Source organism: Amblyraja radiata, chromosome 2 (assembly GCF_010909765.2).
Source record: "Amblyraja radiata isolate CabotCenter1 chromosome 2, sAmbRad1.1.pri, whole genome shotgun sequence".
Taxonomy (NCBI): Eukaryota; Metazoa; Chordata; class Chondrichthyes; order Rajiformes; family Rajidae; genus Amblyraja; species Amblyraja radiata.
Genome location: NC_045957.1, coordinates 125657580 through 125671677, shown reverse-complemented (window position 1 = coordinate 125671677; position 14098 = coordinate 125657580). Strand labels below are relative to the sequence as shown.

Below are 14098 nucleotides of genomic sequence, written 5' to 3'. Positions count from 1 at the left end.
TGTTTCCACAACTCAATTAATTATTGCTGCAATGCCAGACAATCTGCTCAATGCATTTCAATCCTTTTACTGTATCTATGCCCCCTTTGGGCCATAATTCACTCCCTAATTCTCTACTTAATACTCCGGAAAGAATTCTCAATCGGTCAGCTTTTTGTGGAAATTCACTCCATATTTCTTGTAACGGACTTTCCGAGTCAGCGGTCATATCTTTATTTACGTGGTTCCCCATTCTATTGGATATGGAAGCAACTCTCAAGCTACTCGCACCTCTTAACAATTTCCCCCTTTCTAATTTCAAATTTACCAAAGTCGTTTTTAAACAATATTCAAAAATTAAGGTGTTTAAGAAGGAACTGCACATGCTGGAAAATCGAAGGTACACAAAAATGCTGGAGAAACTCAGCGGGTGCAGCAGCATCTATGGAGCGAAGGAAATAGGCAAAGTTTCGGCCTTTTTAAAAGATTTTTTAAAAGTGTCTTAATTTCTCCTTTTTCACAATTCCATTGTCACATTTTCAAGTGTCCATCCACACCAGGACAAACTTGAGTCCCAGTAAAATCATTCAGACATCCACAGACTGTGGCAAGGTCAGAATGCTATAACTAGCTGCAAAGCGAAGTCAGGCACATCGCTGGTGATTGCACAGCCCTACCTGATGAAATTAATGCATTCTATGCTCGCTTTGAACAGATAGCCAGCGGGGCAATGACATCCGTCCTTCAGACTCAAGAGTGCTTCTTCCCAGGGTTGCTGTTACAGAAGTTAGATCGGCCTTCCTGAGATTGAACCCACGTAAAGTCCCTGGCCACATCCCTAGGAGCTGTGCTGACCAAGGGAGGGAGCGCTCACGGACATCTTTAATCTCTCCGTACTCTGTTCTGAGGCACCCACCTGCTTGAAGACCACTATCATCCCAGTGCCGAAGAAAAGCAAGAACTCATGCCTGAATGACTGTCGTTCAGTGACCTTGACTTCCACCATCATTAAGTGCTTTGAGAGGCTGGTTATGAGATGCATTAACCAGTTTACCAAGCAATCTTGACCCACTGCAGTTCGCCTCCCGCCACAACAGGTCCAACAGCTGGATAAGAGAAACACCTACATCAGACTCCGATTCATAGACCACAGCTCTGCCTTTAATTCCATTATCCCATCCAAATTCGTGGAACTTGGAGTCAGCATTCATCTCAGCAACTGGATCCTCGACTTCCTGACCAACAGACCACAATCAGTGAGGATAGGTGACAAATCATCCCCGACGATAATCCTCAACTCCTGTCCTCTGTGGTTCTTAGCCCCCATCTTTACTCCTTATACACCCACGACTGTGCAACCAAATACAAATACAACTCAATTCATAAATTCGCAGACGACACCATCGTAGTGGGCCGGATATCAAATAATGACAAGACGGAGTACAGGAAGGAGATGGAGAAGGAAGGCGTCTGAAGAAGGGTTTCGACCCGAAACGTCACCCATTCCTTCTCTCCAAAGATGCTGCCTGTCCAGCTGAGTTACTCGAGCATTTTATGTCTATAATGAGAACCTCATAACCTGGTGTCTAGACAACAATCTTTCCCTCAATGTCTGCAAGACAAATGAGAAAGTGATCAGCTTCAGGAAGTGAAGCGGTACACATATACTGGTATACATTGACGGCGCTGAAGTAGAGATGGTTCAAAGCTTCAAGTTCCAAGGAGTAAATATCATCAACAACTTGACTGGGACTCACCATATCAAACCAATGGCGAAGAAAGCACACCAATGCAACAACTTCACTAGAAGGCTTAGGAAGCTCGGCATGTCTCTCACTAACTTCTATTGAGCCATTATTGACTGAAACTTCTTAATTGCCAGAATTTTAGATGGGTTTAGGAAATAAGCCTGGGTAGACAAATGGAGATTCAGTGGGAGATAATTTTGGAAGTAGTGATCATACTCCTCAGTTTTTTAGGTAGTTGTGGATAACAATAAGACTGGACCTCGGGCAGAACTGCCAAATTGTGGGAATTATAACAGTATTAGGCAGAAGCTGGGGCATAAATCTAGAGAGGCTGGACAAGTCCTTATATAATATGTTGGAGTCTTTTAAATACTTGCTGATCAGAATTTAGGACCAACTGTGTTCTTGCAAGAAAACATGACAGGAAAGCAAGGTTTGGGAATCTTGAATAGAGGGAGTGGTTCACCAGACTGATTCCTGGGAGGTCAGGACTTTCATATCAAGAAAGACTGGATAGACTCAGCTTGTACTCGCTAGAATTTTGAAGATTGAGGGGGGATCTTAGAGAAATTTACAAAATTCTTAAGGGGTTGGACAGGCTAGATGCAGGAAGATTGTTCCCGATGTTGGGGAAGTCCAGAACAAGGGGTCACAGTTTAAGGATAAGGGGGAAATCCTTTAGGACTGAGACGAGAAAATCTTTTTTCACACCGAGAGTGGTGAATTTGTGGAATTCTCTGCCACAGAGAATTCCACAGTTCACAGGCCAGTTCATTGGCTATATTTAAGAGGGAGTTAGATGTGGCCCTTGGGGCTAAAGGGATCAGGCGGTATGGAGAGAAGGCAGGTACAGGATACTGAGTTGGATGATCAGCCATGATCATATTGAATGGCGGTGCAGGCTCAAAGGGCCGAATGGCCTACTCCTGCACCTATTTTCTATGTTTTTATGAATGATGAGAGGCATTATAAATTTTGTTAAAAAGAAAAAAGCATGTAAGTTCCAGGAAGCTGAAATTTGATGGGACCCTTGAGGATTATTCAGAAAGCAGAAAATAAAATAGGGAATCAGGAGGACTGAAATAGGCCATGAAATGTCCTTGGCAAGTAGAACCAAGACATTTTACACACATGAAAAACAAGCGGATAGCTGCAGAGACAGTAGGAGCCAAGGGCAAAGGAGGGAATTTATGCCTGGAGCTAGAGGAAGTGGGCAAGATACTAAATGAGTACTTTGCATTTGTATTTATAAAGGAGAACTACACAAGAGATAGTGAGATCAGGGAGGGGTATACTGATATGCTAGGACAAGATAACAAGGAGATGTTGAGTCTTTTGAAAAATATCTGGATGACTAACTCCCTAAAGCCTAATGAAACCTATGCCAAGACATCGAGGTGGGGAGACAATAATCTAGATTGCCTTGACAGAGTTCTTTATATCCTCCTTAGCCACAGGCAAGGTCCCAGAGGACTGGATAAGTCTTAATGCTGTTACTTTAGTTAAAAAGGGCAATAGAGACAAATAAGGAAACTGCATTGCATGCAGTTCTGGTCACTCTTAACCGGAAGGATGTGGAGGGCTTTGGTGAGAGGAGAAGAGGTTCAGCAGGATGCTGCCTGGATTAGGTATCGGAAAAATTTAGACAAACTTGGATTTTTTCAAACTTTGATCTTTTAGAGGTGTACAAAATCATGAGGAAGAGATCGGGTAGACGCAGAGTCTCTTGCACAGAGTAGAGGAATTGAGGACCACAGGACATCGGTTCAAGGTGAAGGGGAAAAGATTTAATAAGAATCCGAGGGGTAACTTTTTCCACGCAAAGGGTGGTGGGCGTATGGAGCAAACTGCCAGAGGAGTTAGTTGAGGCAGGGACTATCCCTTCGTTTAAGAAACAGTTAGACATGGATAGGACAGGCTTGGAGGGATATGGACCAAGCGCAGGCAGGTGGGACTAGTGTAGTTGGGACATGTTGGCGGGTGTGGGCAAGTTGGGCTGAAGGGCCTGTTTCCACACTGTATCACTCTATGACTCTATGGAGCAAGAGAGGCTGAGGGACAACCTGATACAAACATATAAAATCATGAGAAACAAAGGCAGGGCAAGACACTTTTTTTCCCCAGGGTGGAATTGTCAAATTGCAGGAGATCATGAAGGGTATAAAGTTATAGAGTAAAAAACATACCGCTGGACAACCTTGTGTCCCCACTTACCAACCTCCAGCAGCTGTCTCAACCATCACACATCCCTTCCATACTGGACTCCATCTGCCCTGCTTGTCTGCTTCTACCCATCACCCATCTGCCATTGTGTCCCAAACTAAGCTCCACCCCTCCCTCACCTGCCTCCATCATCTCTCACCTCTCTTTGATTCATCTTTCACTACTGGCCCCATCTCAGCACTCCCTTCATCCTCTTTAAATCAGCTAACTTCTTTCTCCATCCTGAAACTTTCTCACCACAGATGATGCTCGTCTTACTAAGCTCTGTCAGCTGCTTGGTTTTGGCTCTAGATTCCAGCATCTGTGCTACGTGGTGTCTCTAAATTTACTGTGTCTTTCACAAATTTCACCATGACTTTGGGGTAGCACAGTGGTTCAATCCTGACCTCGAATGTAGCTTGTGTGAAGTTTGCACATGCTCCCTGTGGCTGCGGGGCTTCCTCCAGGTGCTCCAGTTTCCTCCCACATTCCAAAGACATGCACGTTTGTAGGTTAGTTGGCTTCTGCAAATTGGCCCTGTCCCTAGCGTGAAGGATGCAAAAGTGGGAAAACATAGAACTAGTGTACAGGTAATGGTCCATGTGAACTTGGTGAGCCAAAGGGCCTGATTCCATGCTGTATCTCTAAACTAAACTAAAAGGTTTACTGCCAAAGAAGGGCTTTTGAAATGCAAGGTGAAAGAACATGAAATTATGCAAAGAAGGGTTCCACAAACAGCAATGTGATATTGGCCAGATTGTGTTTTATGCAGACATAGGAGAAAAATTAACCAGAAAATGAGAAAAAAAAACTTCTTGCCCTCCTTCAATACAGCAACACGATCAAATTTCTCCAGCTATTCTGCAAAACAGCAGGCAATAATCAAGGCAAAATGATAGAACATAGATCAGCATAGCATGGGTTGTTTGGCCCATCATGACTGTGTCGAACATGATGCCACGATCCAACTTTTATCTACCTGCACATAATCCAAATCCCTCCATTCCCTGCATTTGCATTTGCCTATCTAAAAGTCTCTTAAATGTCAGTATAGTATCTGCATCCACAACCACCCCAGCAGCACGTTCCAGGCACCTACTACTTTCTAGATACAAACCTTGCACAACTCCTTTAAACTTTGCCTCTTTCACCTTAAAGCTAAACTCACAATAATGGATAAGATCAATGCTAAACCCTGCCACACTATTATAAATGGCAATCAACAACTAACAGGAGGATGCTTCCATTCTCGATGATGTATGGGGCCAAGCATCAATGTTACAGACTATGCTGAAGCATCCACAACAATGTTCAAACAGAGGTGCCATGTAGATGATGCATTTTAGCTTCCTTCTAAGACCTCCACCATTAGAGAAGTGGCTTCCAGCCAATTTGATCCACTCCACATGAAATGGAGAAGTTGCTGAGAACAAGGGATACTGCGAAGGCTATGAACCCATCCAGTGTTCTGAATCTAGTATTGAAGACCTGTGTTCCAAGATCTGCTGCATCTCTTGCCAAGCTGCTTCACCTACAATACTGCCAACAATTGCCCAGGTATGTCCCATTCGCAAATCCAACCTGGCGAATTACCACAAATTAATCCATGCTCATCATCTACATAAAATAATCACGAAGACAACCAAGCAGCATTTACGCTCCGATGACCTGCTTACTAATACCCAGTTTGAGTTTAGCCAAGAACTCTCCATTCCATACCCCATCATACCCATGTACCAAACATGGATCCAAGGGTCGAACAAGAGTGGGAGTGTCTTCCCTGGGTATTTTTTAGACAGAGGGTGGCCAATCTGCGGAATCCTTTGCCACAGATGGCAGTGGAGGCCAAGTTATTGCATATTTTTAACGTGGAGATAGGGCATCCAAGGTTACAGGGAGAAGGCAGGAAAACAGGTTTGAGAGGGAGAAATAGATCAGCCACGATTGAATGTCAGAGCAGACTCGATGGGCGAATTATCTAATTCTGCTCCTATGTCTTATGGGTATCAAGGCAGTATTTGGTTGAGTGCAGTGTCCATAAGCCAAGATAAAACTGAAGTCAATGAGGATGAATCGGATTACATTCCAATAGTGGCACAACTAAATCATACCTTGCATAAACAACAAATGCTGTGGTCATCCCAATACCAGGAAAACACTACAGGAGTTACTCAGGACAGTGAACATGTGTTTGCATGAAAGGGTATGAATGGCAAGTGGGAGATCTTTGAAAGTGAGATAGGAAGAGTTCTGGGACAACATGATTCTGTGAAGAGCATTACAGTGACCTCCTAGGACCACGTGTCAACCATGCTGCGAGTTTGTGGCGAGCGCAAACTCTTCTAAACTCGCAAATTAGGTTGCCATAGTGGGACAGGCCCTTTTAGGGAACCCTGATTGATCAGGGATTGACCCAGTCATCTCAGAGTTATAGAATCACAGAATCATGTTGCCCCAGAACTCTTCCTATCTCACCTTCAAAGTTTCCCACTTGCCAGGCATCCCTTTTCCTGCAAACAGTCTGTCCCAATCAACCTTTACAAGTTCCTGTCTAATATCATCAACATTTTCCATAACTATTTTTAAACTAATAGAATTGTGGTCACTGGTCCCAAAATGCTCCCCCACTGACATATCAGTCACTTTGCCCTGCCTCATTTCCAATGTTGCCCATACTCTCGTGGATCATCTATATAATCCTGGATATACTTAACAAATTCCATCTCATCCAAGCAATTAGTGCTACAGCAATCCCAGTCAATATGATGGAAGTAAAACTCACCTACACTGGAAGCTCTATTATTCTTCCAGCTCTCTGGGATCTCCCTACACATTTGCTCCACTAATTCCTGCTACCTATTTCTTCCCTTTCTCAGTTCCACCGAAGAGCCTCAATGACAACCTCTCAGGACTGCGGAGATATTCTACTGAACAAAAAATACGAAAGCCCTCCTCTCTTACCAGCATCTTTATCATACCTGTACCTTCTACAGACTGAAATATTGAGCTGACAGTCTAGAAATACCTTTTATAATCATAGCTCCATGTACCTACTCATGCTCCTATGTTCATCTGCCTTACCTTGTCAGGCTTCGTGCATTAAAATAAATGCAGTTTAGTCTATCAGACCTTCCTTGCTTCATATCCTGCCCGACATCTCCTGCCTCTGAACTTATTTTCTTTAACTTGTACATTTACCTCAATTTTCTCATCTGCTTTGGGTCCCACTACGTGGCCACGTAAACCCTCCCTTTAACTGCTTCATTGAAGACCTTTTCCATCAAAGATTAAATGTGGAAATGTTGTCTCATGACTGCACAATCTTTAATGAACCGATTCACAACTTTTTGTCCAATGAAGCAGTCAATGCTTACACACAGTTGGACCAAGACAACATGCAAGCAAGGGCTGAGAATCGGCATAATATTTGTAATAAGCAAGTGCCAAGAAATTATCATCTCCAATATTAGTGAATTTAATCATCCATCCTTCAAACTCAATGTCATCACCTTTGCCAAGTCCCCCTCATTGACATATGATGAGAGTTTGACGGCACTGGGTTATGGGGAAAAAGGCAGGAGAATGGGGTTGAGAAGGAAAGATAGATCAGCCATGATTGAATGATGGAGTAGACTTGATGGGCCGGATGGCCTAATTCTGCTCTTATCATGTGAATTTGTGAACTCAAATATCCTGAGGGTCAACATTGCCCAGAAATTCAACTGAATCTGCCATATAAATGTCAAAGCCACCAGAGTAGGTCAGAGGATAGTTATCACAAATGACTCATATTCTGAGAGTGGCTGCACCATTTACCATCTACAACAAGGACTGCAATTGTTGCTACTCTGACAGATCCATCCAAGCCCATGACCCCTATCAACAAAAAAACTCAAGAACAGTACATGCCTGGGAACACCACAATATGCACATCACGCACAAGCCCGACTTGGAAATATATTGCCATTCCTTCATGATTACTGAATCTAAATCCTGGAACTCCCTATCCAGCAGTACTGTGGAAGTACCTTCATCAGAAGAACTGCAGCAGCTCAAGTGACAGCTAACCACCATCTTCTCTGGGACAATTAGGGATGGAAAATAAATGCTACCCTGTGAGTGACATCCAGATCCCAATCAATTAATAGGGCAGCTTGGTATAACTTGTTCTGAAAGACAGCACTACACTCCTGGTGCTGCACAAGAATATTTATCCAGATTTTTGAAAAGTCTACGAGTCCATTAATCTGATTTTAAAATGACACTGCTTACATTGCTTTGATCGGGTATTATATTTATTGTGGGAATCAAGTATCTCCAAACTATCCATCATCCAGATTAATGAAAGAATAGCAGCAAATTAAGAGCACACTTCAGTTTTTGCATCCAAACAACCTGTAGTCCCTGACATACATAGAGCGATTTTTTTTTAAAGGGCAAATAATCAAAATAGTACATAATTTAAATAAAAAGCAATAAACTGTCCAGTTAGAATCCAAGTGCTCGTCCCTCTTCTTTTCATCCATAGTTATTCCAAACCTTATGCAGCATTGAAACATTCCCTCTGCTGATGCAATCGACATAAATATTACGATGTTTTCTTATAATGACGCAGGAGGTGGTCATTCAGCTCAACTGGACCATACCGGCTCTACGGGCAGCAGTCCCTTTGGTCCATTTCCCTTCTTCTTATTCCCCTGTAATTTATTATCTTTCACACATGGCATCAACTCCCCTCTTATCTGTCCTAAAATAAAAACATTAAACTTGAACATTGCTATTCTATACAGGCAAATTTTTAATGCAATGTATGCCATTATATATACAGGAATAACAACTTTAAAATTTAGTGTTTCCATAATTTAAGGTAATTCAATCTGTCACACGAATTTGGCAAAATTACAATACAGGGATTTACCTCTTGCCATTACCTTCAGATTTGATATAATGCCCAACTTTGTAATTATGTAAGAGATTAGAAAATATTTTTGAATAGCAAAATGCAGTTACATACTCTGCAAGTTTATAGCAAACTATGTAATGCAAATAAATATAACACAATAGACAATAGGTGCAGGGGTAGGCCATTCGGCCCTTCGAGCCATATTCAATGTGATCCTGGCTGATCATCCACAATCAGTACCCCGTTCCTGCCTTCTCTCCATATCCCCTAATTCCAATATCCCCAAGAGCTCTATCTAACTCTCTCTTGAAAGCTTCCAGAGAGCCAGCCTCCACCACCCTCTGAGGCAGAGAATTACGCTCACTCACAACTCTCTGTGTGAAAAAGCTTTTCCTCATCTCCGTTCTAAATTGCTTGCCACTTATTCTTAAACTATGGTCCCTGGTTCTGGACTCCCCCAACATTGTGACATGTTTTCTGCCTCTAGCGTGTCCAATCCCTTTATACTCTTATATATTTCAATAAGATGCCCTCTCATCCTTCTAAATTCCAGAGTACACAAGCCCAGCAGCTCCAATCTATCAATATATGACAGTCCCGCCATCCCGGGAATTAACCTTATGAACACATAAACATATTTCAGCCAGATTCAACGTGGTCAGGGCATCATGGAATATATCATCCAAGAAGCGACCCATTTTTAGGTGATGGGAGAAAAGTGGTCCTTGCTCCAAAATCTAAATGAAGGTGAAGATGAAATATTAATGTGTTTCGTCAGTCATTAATAATTCTAAATCAGCGTCCGTTGTTCTTTGTTATACACAAGTTCTTTGAGAATTAATGCATATATTATGTATATATATCATATATAATCGAAAATGAAGTATAATTTGCGAATATTTCAAAATAAACTACACGTCAGTTAATTTCTTTCTTCTCTGCACCGTTAACACTCCAACTAACCTGTGCCACGCTGTGATTTTTCAAAATATTATGGTCGGCATTCACGAATTATTGCTTTCAGTTTAAGCGAGGTTTTAAATCATTAATACATTAAAGCAAAAGTTCCATATTTTACTTGGAAACTAGGATTAGTTATCAAACCATTTAATCTTAGATTAGATTAAATCTGTCCTCGCAAATGATTTACGATTGGTGTCGATGAATATTTTTACTGGGGGAAAAATATTGACAAATACTCAGCAGGACTTCAACAATATTATCTTCAGCCATCAGAAACAAAGGCTCAAATCTATCTATCAGCATTAACAGAGCCTGAACAAAAGCTTGGAGGGGACTGTACACCACCGCCGACTTCAAAGCAGCCATTCGTACGGATCCTCTCCCAGACTCACCAACATCTTGATCGAACGGATTGGCGGTAAACAGAGGCATATCTATTTTGTCCGTGTAGGTTTGTTTTTGTTGCAGTCGGGCTCTCCCGTTCCTTGGAGTGTTTCAATGTACGCCACCCTCTTGGCTCACTCTGTGGCCAGAACTCTCCCACTATCTGGGAGGGGGGAGGATTGAGTCAGCGGCAACTTCACTCCAACCTCCCCGCGATGGCCGTCCCGGCTCCCGTTCTATCGGCGGCGCGAGCTCCGGGTCGCGTTCTATCGCTGGCGCGAGCTCCGGGTTCCGTTCTATCACTGTCACGAGCTCCTGCCCATGCTCCCACAGCCGCCAGCATTCATTTCCAACCCTCGACGCTGCCCAGCTGCCCAAATCCAGACAGTCTACACATGGAAACACAGCATGTTGGGAAATCAGGGCGCCTCTTGCACTGCCTGAAAATACTGCGTGATGGGGAGGCGACAGCTATGGTAATTGTTCCCATAAGCTTTGAAAATACACAGGGATGTAAAGTAATATATGCAATCACACAAAACACGTATCTGCAACAACTGACTGCATTCTGCACGTTTCGTTTCATTGTAATCGCTGCCCCGTTGTCTTTATTCTTTACTGGCCCGGAATCCAGGAGGTCAGCAATGTAATCGCGCAATTCGGTTATAAGGGAGCAACGCTGACGTGTGGTATTACACCTGTCTCCAACAATTGTCATCGTTTTTATTTTAGTTCAACGGTGAAATTTATGTATGACCCCAAAGAGTCATTTGGGTTGTTGTGAAATACATCAATGACTACCTCCCTTTTGTCTTCCAACCATGTTGCACATATTATTTTCCCACTCATTTCAGCCTAACGTTGTTATTCCCTGAAGATAGACACAAAAAGCTAGAGTATCTCAGCGGGACAGGCAGCATCCCTGGAGAGAAGGAATGGGGAACTTCAGGTCGAGACCCTTCTTCAGACTGGTTAGGGATAAGCGAGAGATATAGACGATGATGTAGAGAGATAAAGAACAATGAAAGTAAGGATGATAAAGGAAACAGGCCATTGTTAACTGTTGAGTAAAAACTTAAAGCTAGTGCGACTTGGGTGGGGTGATAGAGAGAGAGGGAATGCCGGGGCTATCTGAAGTTAGAGAAATCAATATTCTGGCTTTCAACATTCAACATTTCCCTCAGCTTCTCCACTGGCTTGCAGTTTGAACCGATTATCTATTTCTTCTATTCTGGTGGTTCAACATGTGTTTTGATACTGATTTTAAGCTTCATTTTAGGTTTAGTTTTATTATTGTTGAGTTTACCGAGGTACATTGAAAATATTTGTTTTGTGTGCTATCCAATCAGATGAGATAACACAATACATAAATACAATCAAACCGAAATCAAGTACAATAGGTGGAGCAAAGGGGAAGATACAGAGTGCAGAATGTAGTTCTCGGCACTGTAGCACACCAGTTTCACAAAGTCCAATGTTTGCAAAGGAATAGCGATAAATTATCAAATTCTTCTGTTAGTTTAGGCTTGTGTTAGCATTATGCTTTCCCCATCTCTCTTTACCCCCAAACCTATACAATTATATTCTTTATATGTCACCCACCTCACGATTTGTAAGGTCATTCACAAGTCATACAGCACAGTAACAGATCCTTCAGCCCAATTCGTCCATGCTGACTAAGATGCCCATCTAGGCTAGTCCCACTGACACACGTTTGGCCTGTATATCCCTCTAAACCTTTCCCATTCATGTACCTGTCCAAATGTCCCTTAAATGTTGGAAAATTGTAACTGCCGCAGCCTCTTCCTCTATGTGAAAATGTTGCCCTGCAGGTTCCTATTAAATCTTCACCCTCTCACCTTAACCCTATGCCCTCCAGTTCTTGGTTCCCCAACACTTCTTGGTTCACTGTATCTATAGTTGCTTCCAGTTTTTCCATCCTCATTATATCTGGGCAATGCCCTCTGTCCAAGCAACAAATCTCATGTCCAGAGTGTGAAGAGATCAGCCAAGATTTCTTTTACACTCTGCATTGAGTGTAATCTCTTGTAATCTCCTCCATATCTTGAACATTTCCCTCAGCTTCTCCACTGGGATTTGTGGACATGATCAAGACTGATGCTTGAATGCATCCCATACTGCTCCACCCTGGGTATAACATAAATGCGAAAAAAAGAAGAAAGACACAAAAAGCTGGAGTAACTCTGCGGGACAGACAGCATCTCTGGAGAGAAGGAATGGGTGATGTTTCGGGTCAAGACCCTTTTTCAGAGAAAAAAGTGAATTGTATTTGGAAAAGAGAGTCCCTGGGAGTTTTTTTAAATTAAGCCTAGCCCCCAAAAAGTATACAGTGTAAGGAAAAATACAGAGAGAGAAAGCTGCTGATTATCACCTACCATCCTGCTTCAGCTGCTGAATCAGTATTCCTTCAATGTTGCACACTTTTTCAAAGAACCATTAAGAACAGCAGAAGCAGAACGTAAGGGGTCTATCGTACACAACATCAAAAATGGCTCAACAGCACCACCATTAACTAAGCTGGTTGAGTAGAAAAAGATAACTCCCAGACTGGATCCACATAAAGTGGCAACATAATTCATTTATTTTTACAGAATTCATGCTAGTTGACAATTCAAATAGATCCATTTGTGTATTTTTTTTAAATACAATCAATGCAATTTTCCCGAGGTTAGTTCACGTCAGTAATAATTCCCAGTAGTTAGAATTGTATCTGGAAATTGGTTTCGGGGTTTCTTTGCACAAATCCGCTTAGCATAGTTGATATTTGTCTGGTGTCAGTCACAACAATTTTCACAACTACTAATCTCATTTGGTGCAAAAATGTATAACCTAAAAACTTTGCTTATAAATCATAAATAAAATAAATTCTACAGCAGAGATGTGAAGAAAGTGAAATGTTTTCTTCAGAACATCTGTCAGATCACATTGAATGGCGATGCTGGCTCAAAGAGCCAAATGGCTTACTACTGCACTTATTTTCCATGTTTTTATCAGCTTTTCATTACTCAAAATCTATGGAAAAAAACATCACTGTTTTCCCTAGATATTTGCAATGTTTCTATGTTATGCACCATAATCCAAAAAGCTGTGGTGTCTGTGAGACTGATTAGCTCATATCTCACAATGGCTTGGAGCTCCCCACAGCACAGAACTTCTTCAAACATTGGATCATATGGTGTTGTTATATACCCTGGAGTGTGCTGTTATTCATTTCGTCCAGATTTGTGTCCGTGCCCTCTCTCCATGGTGCCTTTTCTGCAGCGTGTCTGTAGTTTCGATGGAAATAAGTTCTTTATGGTCCCTTTCTCTGTAATCAGCATAAAAATAACTATTTACAATTCCTAAAAGATTGCATTTAAGTGAAACACTAGTGTCACTTTGCAAACACTTTATTTTACATCAAGTGAGTTTATTGTCATGTGTCCCTGTATAGGACAATGAAATTCTTGCTTTGCTTCAGCACACAGAACATAGTAGGCATTTACTACAAAACATCTCTGGCATTATGCAAAAATAAAAAACTGCAGATGCTGGTTTATACCAAAGATAGACACAAAGTGCTGAAGTAACTCAGTGAGTCAGGCAGCATCTCTAGAGAAAAAGGATGGATTAAGTTATGGGTCAGGACCCTTTTTCAGACGTTTGAAGAACGGTCCTGACTGTAACTTCACTCGTCCTTTTTCTCCAGAGATGCTGCCTGACTCACTGAGTTACGGCAGCACTTTGTGTCTGCCATTATGATGCAGGTTTTAGAAACATAGGAAGTAGGTGCAAGTCTAGGCCATTCGGCCCTTCGAGTCAACACCGTTTACAATTTCCATTAACTGCTCTGCACTGCATTCAACAGTTCCAACATTTTTGCTGTTTTGCTTCTTCTCTGTTGGCACTTAGTAATTGT

The 14098-nt window shown here is 42.0% G+C and overlaps 1 protein-coding gene across 3 annotated transcripts in view; it reads right to left on the bottom strand.

Moving 5' to 3' along the window:
• Positions 1 to 10622, bottom strand: part of stam (signal transducing adaptor molecule) — a 68191-nt gene extending 57569 nt beyond the window's left edge. The window contains exon 1 of one of the 3 annotated variants that reach the window (XM_033015253.1): positions 10188 to 10622. In XM_033015253.1, coding sequence (XP_032871144.1) covers positions 10188 to 10227 — 40 coding nt within the window. In that variant the 5' untranslated portion in view covers positions 10228 to 10622. The remainder of the gene's footprint in view (positions 1 to 10187) is intronic. The other 2 variants (XM_033015260.1, XM_033015245.1) reach the window with 2 other exon arrangements.
• Positions 10623 to 14098: the final 3476 nt, after the last annotated feature.